We start from the raw sequence: 12,729 nt of genomic DNA, 5'->3' as shown, positions 1-12,729 counted from the left end.
TGAATTGAATTAATTAATTATTATAAAATTTGTGTAGTAGTAATAACATACAAATTATAACTATATTACATGAAAAATTCAAAAAATAAAAAAAAGGTAAGAATTTAACTTGCGTACGTAAAAAAAAAAAATTATAAATCAAATTTATAAATTCATATTAAACAAAAATCTTTATATCTTTAAAATTTTAAAAAATAAATTTTATGGTAAAAGTTTCATTTTAATTAATTAATTATTTATTTATTGCTTTATTATATCGTTTCTTTTCTTCTTTTTTTCTTTACCTTTTTTAAGTTTTCCATTATATATAATAATAAAATTTTATTATTTATTCAAAGAAAAATAATTAAAATAAGTTTAAGAAATATATAAAATAATTTGTTAATATTAAAGGTAATTTTTTTTCTTTTTCTTTTTTCATTTTTTTTAATTTCAAGAAATAAACATAAAATAAATAAATAAATAAACCCCAACCGTAAAGAGATACACTTGAGAGAAATTGTAGCATGAAAATTGTTTTATTTCATTGATATAACTGTGAAAAACCTACAAGAAAAAGAGAACCAGAAGCTTGTTATTCGGTACAAAATTAGAGCAGCGATTGAGTAGGTTAGAGACTTAGAGCTCAACATTCCAAACAAACCCGTCTCCTTCTCCACAAGTGTTGTGCACATCCTTCATCCTCTCCACAGACTTGCATATTCCACTGCACGACCAATCAAAGGATGCCACACATACATTTCCAACTTGTGTCTTCCATTCGCAATCTAAACATTCACATCCAACGTTATCTTAGAAAAAAAAAAAAAAACATCAAAAAGTAGTAACTTTCATTATATATATATATAATTCTAGCAAAATCAAACCCTATATAATATAAATATAATTATAATTATAATATGATTTTTTTTATACTCAAAAAGTTAAATAAATCCTAAGTAGGGCAAAATATGGTCTTATCACGCATGGGTTTGTGTTATGGGCTGGGCCGCCCATTCATAAACGGTCTTTAAGATCCACAGGCACATGAGAGAATCCAACGGTCAGAATTTACCTGGAGGGGTCCCACAACACATCATACGGTCATCAACGTGCTCTACTTCCAAGCCAATGAACCATGACCCCAGAGAAACATCTTCATTGGCATATCTATGTAGAATGGGCCTGCAAGTCAAACAATTTTTGTGTATCAGCTTCATGCTAGATCCACGTTCCTGAGGACACGTGTAAGACAGATGATGAACTCACGCGTTGATAGAAATGTAGGCCGCTAGATCCTTCGAAATTGCGTAGATTTGACCAGTGGCATGCCTGAAATACTTGTTCCCTTCCTCTCCAAATTTCCAGAACTCTGGCTCGTAATATTTCACCCCTCTGCACAACAAGGTCATTTTCGTCATTTCGCTCATTAATTTTTTAATTTCATATTTTGTGGATATCTACAAATTATAATATATAACAATTAATTTAAATTATGATTTTTTCAAATCTTAATAATTTCATTAGATATTGAATAGAAAACGTGTGGTATTCTATTATATGGACCAAATTACCCTTTTTCATTTAAATTTTTTCAAGTACCACAGCCAAATGATGCAATTGTAGATTGTACTATCGGTACTAAATTACCCTTCATTGGTTTTTTTCTACTACTTTCTTAGCATAACAATGCAAGTATTGAGTCCACAAAGTGCTTGTATTATTAGGACCGAATTACCCTTTTCACTAGACTATTCTAAGTACAACAACCAAAGCATGAGCCCTGAGTCCCTGACCTTACCTGTATTAGTAGGACCAAATTACCCTTTTCACTAGAAGCTATTCCAAATACAAGTACCAAAGCACAAGCGTGCTCTAAAATTGCACCATTGGTAGTCTTATGATTAGTTGGTATAACACCAAAGCATATTCCCCGCTACGTGGTTGTACAATTAGGACCAAATTATCCTTTTCTTTTAAAACATCCCTTAATCAAACAATAAAATATGAGCATGCCTACCCATTACTAATATCCTTAATTTTATAAATTATTCATACCACTTCAATCAATCATATTCTAGTACCATTTAATTATTCTATCCAATATTGAAAATTTAAATTCAGAATTAAAAAAAAAAAGCTCACTTTTGAGAGAGAACTGGTCCTGACTTCATGCATCCAATGTAGATCCTAGGTTTGTACCTATACCTTGCAAGTGTTCTCACTAGCATACCTACACCCATAAAAAAAAAAAAAAAAAAAAAAATCTTAGCATACCTACACACATAAAAATAAAATAAAAAATTAATAATAAATAAATAAAAAAAAAGAAAAGAAAAGAAAATAATCTAACATATCTCGTAAAGAAATGCTTGAGCTTACCCACGTTTAGGTGCACATCATCATCTATTTTAACATAAAAATCTGCATCCCACATCGAAACCGCAGTGGAAAAATACAACCGGGTCTTGCTTGAGAGCTCATGGTATCCCTCCACATGGTTCAGCCTAAGAAAGTCCTTGTTCTCCTCCTCCTCCGCGTCTATGGCCCTGTCCAGAACCCCGCCCGGCGTCGCGCTGTGTCCGATCACAAACCGGATAATCACCCCTTTTTCCTTCTCCAATCTTGCGCGCTTCGCTCCTGGAAGATGATGAAACTGAATTAATAGGCGAAATAAAATCCCTAAAACGATATATATAGTATAGAACAACCACCACCACCTCTCGGCATCCATGTTTCTCGGAGCGAGTCCCGGCGTTTCCTGCTGCTGAACGCAGTGTTAATCCCTATCACAACAAAAGCTTTCCGCAGATTCTGTGGGGTGTCTTGGGAAACCTGGTGGCCGGTCTGGCTGGTGCGGCCCACTGCTAGTTCCATTTCTACCTTTGAAACTGTCTTATCCAGCGATCTTCACTTCCATATAATCAGAAAAAATATCAGCAAAATGTGTAGAAAAATAATTGATCATAAGAGAGTTTTAGCTTACTGAATAGCTTGATGCGTCTTTGTGACTTCTCCCATTATATCTTCTGAGTGATCATCTCCTTGTATCAGCTTCTGTATCACATGAACACAACTTCACTTATCTGCTCAAAATCAAATAGCAACTTATTCATTATTTCCGAAACGATAGAATGTTACCCGATTCTGATCGCATCCTGTTCTGGACAAGGCCACCTTGTTGGGGATGAATTGAAGTTGACGGTCATTGTTACAGGAATAGGAACGGTGTGTCCATGTCCGGGTAGTGAAGAGCGACCCTGCAAGAAAGCTAGCCATGCATAGAATGAAAATGGCTTTTCCCGGAACCAGTTTTCCCCTCATCTTCTTCTCCCCAAGCTTCCCAGGCCACAAAGCTAGATTCGAATGAGGGAAATAAGCTCTTAGGTTTCTTTTCTCTGGCTGCTGGACCCTGTCCTTTGCTGTCTTAGCGAAGAAGAGCTTCATGAAGGAAACAACAAAAGATTAAATGGCATTTGAGCTAAGTTGAGAGGGTCTTATACATATAGATATGAAAGATGGGTAGGGTGGGTAGTTAATCTTAGGGTTCAAGCAATTTCAGCCATGAAAAATGCTGTGTGGTCGAACACATCATGTTCAGGGATACGAGATTTTTAGGTGAAAACGATTGAAAATGATTCCTTGAATGCAAAAATCAATGTTCTTGGTGATTCCAATGGAGGGAGGGGGGAAGTTGAAAATTTTCCTTTTCTTTAGCATTCAAGAGGAGAGCAAATCCCGTCAAGTCTATGTCAACAAGATTAGGAAGATGATCACGTTAAAGATTGAATTTAATTTGAGTAAGACTTTGATTAAAGGTAATTCTAGGAATAGCTTCTAACATTTCTAGTACTTCAACTTTTTTGATAAAAAATTTTTAGTGCTTCAAAGGTTAAAAGCATTAATTCTTAAAATCACCATCAAATAGATTCTAAATTTTTCCTAAATAAGATAAATGATATTAGTTTTTAAACCTAACTAATATCGAGCCTAGGGTTTATCATAATCTCAATCGGATTAATGAGATTAAAGTGCAACAAGATTTGAAAAGAAATTAATTAAAATTATACGTGCTCATGGGAAAATAACTAATCCTTATAGGTTGCTAAGTATACAAAAAAATAGACAATTAATTATCAATCGAAAATGCTTAAAATTTTAACACAAGAAATGTCCTACAATATTATCATAATTTAGGTTGAATGAACTTGAAAATACAATAAACTTCAAAGAGAAAAATTCTACATTCTCACCTAAAAATAACAAATTCTTTGGTTAGTTGGTAAGTGAACTAAAAATAGGCCACTAAATACCTTTTTGAGGATGCTCACTGAGATGCGATGATGATCATTTTTACCAAAACTGCTTAAAACTTTAAGACAGAAAATCCCTAGAATGGAAGTTTTCTTCTTAAGTTCATGGGGTGGCTAGCAGTGCAACAAGTCTAAAGAGGATGAAGCTAGGGTTTTGGTTCGTAGGGTTGGCAGTTGAATCATGTGGGTTTCATGGCTCAACAGACTTTATACTAATAACAGCAAATAGCTTCCTAAGTCGAATGCGGCGCCTCATTAAATCAGCATTATTTGAGTTAGAATGCTCTCAACCGATCAGTGTGTGTGACTGAGAGAGCATGTCATCATGCATGATATACTCATTCATTAATTTCTAACTTCAATGTTTGATGGCAACATAAACCTAGATTCAGATGTTTGATGCATAAATTTTTTTTTTTTAATTATGTTTGGTGCTTAATTATTGAGGTGTTTTTATAATTTTTATGGTAGAAAATATGAATAAATTTTTGGGAAATTACAAAAATGTTTTTATTTATTTATTTATTATTTATTTTTAAGCTCTACCCCAATTTAACTATTAAATTCTTTTTCTTTTTTGAACCAATACTAACCCTAAACTATATGTGTCCGAATATTCTTGAATAGGTCATTCTATTAAGATTTAATAAATTAGATACATCTAAAGATATCATATAAAATTCATGCCAATATGCATATATTTTTGTTATATGAATTTCTCCATTGATATTTTTTGGAAATTGAAAGAATTAAGAGCATTTTTGTAATGTACCCATAATTTTTTATTGATTTTTTTAAAAAAATTATATATATGTATATATATATATATATATATATATATATATATATATATATATATTACACAAGGCTTAACTGCTACTTGAATCATACCAAAGTGTATGAAATTATAGCCATCTCTCTTATGCTTTTCAATGGATATGTTATCTAGAAGTCTTATGACTTGGTCGTCTTGTTTTAAGCTGACTGACATTTCAAAGGTCTTGATGGTATAATCTGTGAAGAACTTAAATGTTCCTTTCTTATAAATTTCTTGATTAAATACCTTGGGTAACTTCCAATCATCTAAATCATTTTGGATCTTAGGATAATTGATCTCTTCACTGTTTACAATAGTATCTTGAGAATCATTGGATCTCCTAGACATGGTTCTGAAAATTGAACTCATTTTAGGGTTTTGATCTAGAACCTAATAGCAGATTGACAAATCTTATGAGACGTCACCCCAACCCTCTTACAGCCTAACACATAGACACCCAGGATAAGGTCATATGCAATGAAAACAGGAATTATGCCTAGCGGAAATCCTAATCTTTCAAGGGAATTTTCTGAACCTAGGATAGGTAGCAGTGTACCTAGGAGCGCGAGCCCTGCCGGTTGAGCCGTTGTTAGCCGTGGATAGGCGTTTGTTAGGCTGTGAGAAGGTTGGGGTGACATCTCATAAGGTTTGTCAATTTGCTATTAGGCTCTAGATCAAAACCCTAAAATGAGTTCAATTTTCAGAACCATGTCTAGGAGATCCAGTGATTCTCAAGATACTGTTGTAAACAGTGAAGAGATCAATTATCCTAAGATCTAAAATGATTTAGATGATTGGAAGTTACCTAAGGTGTCTAATCAAGAAATTTATAAGAAAGGAACCTTTAAGTTCTTCACAGATTATACCATCAAGACCTCTGAAATGTCAGTCAGCTTAGAACAAGACGACCAAGTCATAAGACTTCTAGATAACAGATCCATTGAAAAGCATAAGAGAGATGGCTATAATTTCATACACTTTGGTATGATTCAAGTAGCAGCTAAGCCTTTGACAAGATTAGGGTTAAACACCTCTATTGTCATGTGTTTAAGGGATAATAGGCATCTCGAATATCGAGATTCTATTATAGGCGCAGTCCAAACTGGACTGAATGATGGCCCAGTTTATTTCCAGTGCTATCCTAACTTCACAGTTTAAATAAGAGATGCAGACATCTTAGATTCCGTTGTCCTGCATATTAAGACCCATGACTTTAAGATCAAACTAGGAAACAGTCCTGTTTCAATCATAACCAGGTTTGCCTATAAGAGTATGAACACAAGCGTTGGATCTGGGGCTCTTTGCACCAGTCCTAAAGGTGAGACCACTTACTTTCACTCAGATATGCTTGATAAGTCAGATTTCATCATCCCCAAGAAGATCTTATGGAAAGATGTTGAGTTTCCTGAAAATTGGCATTTTGCTAATGTTGTTCCAGCCATTGCATAGCGATCTAAAAGTATTGAACAAATTGTTCAATATCCTGATGGAGGAGGAGAACTGGTTTTCTCAAACTCTTTTAGACATTCTAGCAGCCCTAGAGTTTCTGTTTATGAACCCTCTAGAGCTTCAAGCTCTTCCATCCCAATTAGAACCACTAGGGAAGAAGAAGGTTCCAACTTAGGAAATTCTAAGAATATTAAGCTGACAGGTGTCAGAAGTCACACCAACGTGGCTAGACCATTTTACACTGAGGAAAATGAGTCTACTCAGGAATCCCAACAAGATGAGTCCCTTGTAATGTCTCCTACCTATTCTCAGATGATTAACACAATAAGCCTAAGTGATGAGGACTTTGAGATCAACAAGGATCTTTTAAGAAATGACTTCTATTATGAAGTCAATAAGCAAAGAAATGATTGGTTCGTTAGCACTGTTCCTAAGGTCATTAGAACCATTTACCAAGAAGAATTCTATGCCTACTTAGGATAAGAAAAGAAAAATATTAAGTTTTGGATTTGGTTTGAACTCTTCAAACAAGAGGAATATCCAGATTATCCTTGTAAGCGTATTAATAACACCTCTACAAAAGCTAAGATATGGAAAACCAGTGACAATACTGTTATAGAATCCATCCATCCTCCTGAAGCTAAGATAGAAAAGAATATTAATGAAACCATAGTCACAGCTTCACCTTTTAAGACTAAGCCAGAGGATAAAGGAACTGCTAGTGCAACCGATGTTAGAAGGATTATGGAACAAATCAATTATACTAATATGTTTCTCATAACCCTTAGAAATCAAGTCAACAGAGTTGAGGAGATTATTGAAACTCAGGATCACCTTAAGAAGTCTTTTGTTAAGAATGATAATAAGCCTTTGTTTAAGCCTTTTGAATTATCTAAGAAATTCCAGGAAAATCCTCAAATTGATCAAGCTTTCATTGATAGAATAAGCAAAAAGGTTAAAGATAATCTTGTTATCCCTGAAACACCTATGCCTTCCCATAGGAGAATCCTTTTGGTTAAAAGGGATATTAGTCCAAAAGCAAAGGATAATGGACTAATTAGGTTAACCAGAGAACCTTCTATCCAAAACCCTTTTAAGGATCATAGTGATAAACAAGAGAAAATCCTTAATACCCTGACTATTAAAAATCTTCAAGAAGAAATAGGGCAGTATAAGAAGGATATTAAGAACCTAAGACAACCTACAAACTCAGAATTCCCTATCCCTCATGATTATATCAATAGGGTAGGTTTTTACCACAGTAATCCTAAAAAAGAAGACTTTGAAGAAGTTCTTGAATCTTCACAAGACAATAATGATAAGATAAATACATACTTAAATACTATTAGTAAAGTTATCTTCCAAAGGTGGGAAGTCTCCCTTACTATAGTAATTAAGAATAAATTTATTCTTGATATTATTGCTTTAATTGATTCAGGTGCAACTTTTGAGAGGGATTAGCCTTAATGACTTGCTTGAAGGTCTGGGACCCAGAAATGGTTGGGTACTAGGTGGCCTTGACTGGATTAACTGAATCAGAATGATCATAATACAAGGTCATCATCTTGTTAGGCATAGGGTTAGAAGAATGAAGCATTGCTTCTTCTTCTTCAATTTATTGGCTCCATAGCATTTTATGGGGAGAAGGAGCTTGACTGAGTTGGGTTTTCTGGTTAGGAGTTTGGGTATTCTTTTTAGGGGCCATGGTCTCGTGAACCCTGCAAATTCCACGAGTTGAGTGATTAGGAATGAAACTTTCTCCTTTAATAAACTTAATTTGAAAATTAGGGTTTAAAATAATCCAATCAGTTAAATTATACTTAAAAGCTATATACTTGATTGTTTTCTCAGATGTGAAAACAACTTTTATATATATATATATATATATATATATATAGACACACACCGGGTAATTAAGGGAATTTTTTTTAGAAAAAATATTTCTTGAAGATTTTACAACAAATTCAAATATTTTTCAAATATAGGTAATGAACGGAAGTTGTTTGTTTGGTAAAGAAGTATAAGACCTGTTTTTTTTTAAAAAAAAAAATAAAAAATTGGGCATAAAAATTTTTTGGTACCTTTAAAAAAATTGCTATCAAATTTTAAAAATAGATGGTAAAAAATGTTTACCCAATATGATTGTTGAATTATTCATAATTTTTTAATTGTAAAAATGAAGATGAAAAAAAAAAAGCAACTGGTTTTACAATGAAGAATGCCATTGAGATGGATTAAATGAGTATCTGATCAGCCACATGGTGTAAATATTCTTAATTTTTGTGGCAATAAATCTAATTTCGTTTATTTGCTTTTTCAATAGGCTTAACCCATAGAAAATATCATGTAGGTGTAGTTTGTAATATCGGTTTACTTTTTTGCCTTCACTTCGAAATTAAGATAAAGTTGAAGGCTTGACTTTAAAGATACCATGATTTAGCATTATTAATACTTCATTAAGTCCTATAAATGGCTTTCGCGGTAAGCTATTAAAAAGGTTGGCTTTATTTATTTATTTATTTATTTTTATGGAGCTTAAATACATTTTATATGTAAAAATAAATTAATAATTTTAATGCATTGAATTGTTGATATTAATACATTAATATGATGTGTTAGATGTTATTAGAGTATAAAAATAAATATCTAGTACTACTATTCCGTTTAGAATAGAATAAATTTATTGAATTATTTTTTATTAATACAATGGAGCGATGTATTAATGCAAGGACTAAATATATTAATATTGTAATATTTTTTAATAATTTTTTTTTTTTTTACCATTTTAGGACATGACAAACTTATTAAATTATGGTTTACTTGTACAGTTGTACATTACATTGGATTGATGTGTTATAATTAAATTGTTTTAATAATGATTTTATCGTGTACCAAGTCCACGAGAGTGAATAAAATAATTCTACTAATGATTACTATTTTTCAGTTGTCTCCCCGAATGCGACCTTGTCAAAGGAAGGTTTATCTAGATAAGGTGGGTCCATTGGTCATTCCTTGAGAAGAAAAATCAAAATTTTGGAAAAATAGGCATCCACTACTTATGGTCTTGTTATGTGATATGATGACAAGTCATTTTTTGCTATATATTGTCGTGACAAGTCATTGATGAATTTGAGAAAATTTCCCCTTTGTTCTTCATCCACTAAGAAAATTTCTCTTTCTCCTCGTTTTTGTCTAATAATTCACTTAGAATTTATAGTTAAAGGTTAGATTTGATTCTCGAAAAATGCTAAAAAAAAATATATATTTTTTTATTTTTTTTATATTTGATTATGTTATAATAAAAAATAAAAAAATTAAATATAATTATAATTAATTAAAAATTTATATATTTTTAAATTATTTTAAAATAAATAAAATAAATTTAAAATAACAAAAAAAATAATTTATCAAATTTTTATGTATTTTTTCTTTCTATTTTCTTCGTATTTCCATCCCCTTTTTCCTTTATATTTTCTTCCCATGCATTTTTCTTCATATTTTTCATAACCAATCAAATTTTTCATAACCAAATGTTGGAAACCCGTGCATTTTCCTTCAAATTTTCCATAACCAAATTTTCGGAACCAAACATAGCCAAAAGACGAAAAATGATAGAAAATAAAACCATTCCATTTCTCACTCTTCCATTTACATATATATACACATTAACCACCACAAGCTCAGCTTCATCCACTCGATTGTGAAAATTACCAGGGGTAGTTAGTAAACGTAACTTCATCGCCAAACGACGTCGTTACATCATCAAACAAGCACTCAAACGACTCAAAACTGAGAGGACTGTGTACCGGCCCTCCAAATGGCGTCGTTTCATCACCAACCTCAAACCCACACCAGTCCTCCAAGCTCAGGTCCCGAACCCCAGCGCTGGTATCCGTTCCAGCAGCAGAGTTTTCCGCTGCCGCCTTTGCAGCAGCCACCTGGATGTCCCTTCTAGAAGACGACTCTGGGCGGGGCAGAGACTCGGCCGATTCGGGGAAGTTGAGGCAGGCCGAGTCGCCCCTGAGGAAGAACGCAGCGGCGTCGTAGGCCCGAGCGGCCATCTCCGGCGACCCGAAAGATCCCAGCCAGACCCGGGTCTTCTTCCCCGGAAGGCGAATTTCTGAAACGTACCGGCCCCAGCTGCGTTTCCGGACACCTCGAAAGGGAGAATCGGATTGGCGTTTGGGTTTGAGCTGAGAAGAAGGAGAGGGGCGTGGCTGTGAAGAAGACATAAAGGCTGTGGAGCGATGGCCCAGATGAGAGAATAAGTAGAGAAGGAGATGGTGTCCTTGGGAAGGGCAAAATAGCTGGCAACGTGTGGGGTCGGGCCGATTCTTGGAAGGACACTCAAAAAGTACATGAGGACAATCCCATTTGAAATTTCTATATTACCCTTAATCTTTCTTTTTCTTTTTCTTAAATTTTCTCCTTTTTTTTTTCAAATTATTTTTATTTTAATTCATCTTGATGATATGATTTTTTTTTTTAATGATAAGTTACCCGTTACCCATTTATTATTATACCAAAATTTGAATTTGCGCCTTCAATATATATCATTAAATTTTGATTACTAAATAAAAATATAAAAATTGAATAAAAAACCTTAAATACAAAGAAGTAAAATTTAAATAAGAATTGAGATAATTGTAAGTTAAAAGTGAGGTTTTTAAAAACAATTTTATATATAATATTTTACTTTCAATTATTATATATAATTATTTTTTAAAACAATCCCTATAAAATAAGTAAAAATAATTAAAAACAACTAAAAAATATTATTTAAAAATAATCCAATTTCAATATTTAACAATATAAAATTATTATTATTTTTTTATTATTAAACATGTTTCAAAAATAATTACGAAAGTGGGTGTATATAATTTATTGATTGATTTTTTTCTCATATTTTGAGACCAATTTATCCGACAAAAAGTCCACTTTCTTTGAAATATAATAAATAATTCCATTAGACAGACTCATGGCATAGTAAATCCCAAATTATATGAATAAGAAAAGCAAAAGAAAAAGAATAAAACAAAGGAGAAATTGGTAATACGACGTTGAGTAGATATTCATACCTAAAAAAGAAGTGCATGAATGACAATGAAGAGAACGCGCAAAGGCCAGCTGTTAACATGAATTTTGACACATTTTACTTGACATCGCACACTCTTTGACTCTCTCTCATTTTCAACTGTGGATAGCCTCACACCTGTGTGTTAATGTATATATATTATTATTATAATCAAAATATCTTAAGGAGTCCAAATTTGAAAAGAAACTTCGGACAGATATTTTAGCATGAGTTGGGCAACAAAGTCCGGAATGGTCTTTGTGCTTGCCTAATTTAGGGGTTTTTGGTAAAGTAATTTTGGAAATTTTTTTTTTCAGTTTTGGTAATTAGAAAATTATTTTTAAGTCATCATGGTTTGTGAAAAGTCAAATAGAAATTTATATCGAAAGGGATATTTTTAGGTCATGTTCTGAATTTTGAAGTCATGTTTTTAAAATAATTTTAAATTTTAAAATTACTTTACAATTACCAAATTATCTCGAGACAATTTCTAAATTGGCATATATATATTAAAAAGAAAAAAATGTTGGACTACCGACTAATGAGTTCCAATCAATGATATGTTGTTTTTAAGGTGGCAAAACCATTCTTTTAATAAAAAAAAAATGAAAAAGGAAAATTATTGATCCACGTTACCTTTCAAATCATTGACCAGTAGTCTTCTGACACATCATCATCCACTTTATCACTGATTTTTATTATTGATAACTATCATTTTAACTTAAGATTAAAACCACCATGACCATATGTGGTTTTTAAAACCTCAACTAATGACTATTATAGCTAAAACCGTGATTACCGAATGTGGTTTTGGCATAAAAAATAAAAAATAAAAAATAAAAAATAAAAATATATGAATGTTGATGTGATAAAAAAGAATTAGCTTGGTAAAATATTTCAAAAGCAATGGTTACTTTTATTACAAAGCCCACAGTTTGGGCTACTCTCATGGTTGGTTTTTAAGTCCAATAATGACACTAGTTAGGGTCGTTTTTCTTCTTCTTCTTATTTCTTTTTTTCCTTACTATTGAAAGGAGCCTATTTGAGTCGGTCAAGAAAAGAAGAGAAAAAGGGAGAAAAACCATAACTTTTTTTTT

At 32.4% G+C, this 12,729-nt stretch overlaps 2 protein-coding genes across 2 annotated transcripts; both read right to left on the bottom strand.

Annotated features, from left to right (window-relative positions):
- Positions 1 to 489: 489 nt before the first annotated feature.
- On the bottom strand, positions 490 to 4,412 carry LOC117907436 (probable beta-1,3-galactosyltransferase 8). Its single transcript, XM_034820972.1, has 9 exons — positions 4,293 to 4,412; positions 3,121 to 3,420; positions 2,966 to 3,036; positions 2,700 to 2,887; positions 2,362 to 2,619; positions 2,125 to 2,212; positions 1,249 to 1,374; positions 1,055 to 1,164; positions 490 to 767 (listed from the first exon to the last, which is right to left on the bottom strand). The coding sequence occupies exons 2-9, from the start codon at positions 3,301 to 3,303 to the stop codon at positions 619 to 621; spliced, it is 1,173 nt and encodes a 390-aa protein (XP_034676863.1). The 5' UTR covers positions 3,304 to 3,420; positions 4,293 to 4,412; the 3' UTR covers positions 490 to 618.
- A 5,755-nt stretch (positions 4,413 to 10,167) lies between these two features.
- LOC117907145 (ethylene-responsive transcription factor ERF023-like) lies at positions 10,168 to 10,805 on the bottom strand. The gene has a single exon (XM_034820561.1). It carries the CDS (start codon positions 10,788 to 10,790, stop codon positions 10,266 to 10,268), a length of 525 nt encoding a protein of 174 aa, XP_034676452.1. The 5' UTR covers positions 10,791 to 10,805; the 3' UTR covers positions 10,168 to 10,265.
- Between the last annotated feature and the right edge of the window lie 1,924 nt (positions 10,806 to 12,729).

Source organism: Vitis riparia, chromosome 18 (assembly GCF_004353265.1).
Source record: "Vitis riparia cultivar Riparia Gloire de Montpellier isolate 1030 chromosome 18, EGFV_Vit.rip_1.0, whole genome shotgun sequence".
In the NCBI taxonomy this organism is placed as follows: domain Eukaryota; kingdom Viridiplantae; phylum Streptophyta; class Magnoliopsida; order Vitales; family Vitaceae; genus Vitis; species Vitis riparia.
Note: the sequence above shows the minus strand (reverse complement) of the source record. Positions and strands in the feature narration are given on the sequence as shown.

What these genes read in the sequence shown, in the direction of transcription:
- LOC117907436 (XM_034820972.1), bottom strand. Translation starts at nt 3,303, where the DNA reads ATGAGGGGAAAACTGGTTCCGGGAAAAGCCATTTTCATTCTATGCATG. An exon ending in AAGACGCATCAAGCTATTCA is followed by an intron (nt 2,888 to 2,965) that starts GTAAGCTAAAAC and finishes ATGGAAGTGAAG; the next exon opens with ATCGCTGGATAAGACAGTTT. An exon ending in GCCTACATTTCTATCAACGC is followed by an intron (nt 1,165 to 1,248) that starts GTGAGTTCATCA and finishes TTTGACTTGCAG; the next exon opens with GCCCATTCTACATAGATATG.
- LOC117907145 (XM_034820561.1), bottom strand. Translation starts at nt 10,790, where the DNA reads ATGTCTTCTTCACAGCCACGCCCCTCTCCTTCTTCTCAGCTCAAACCC.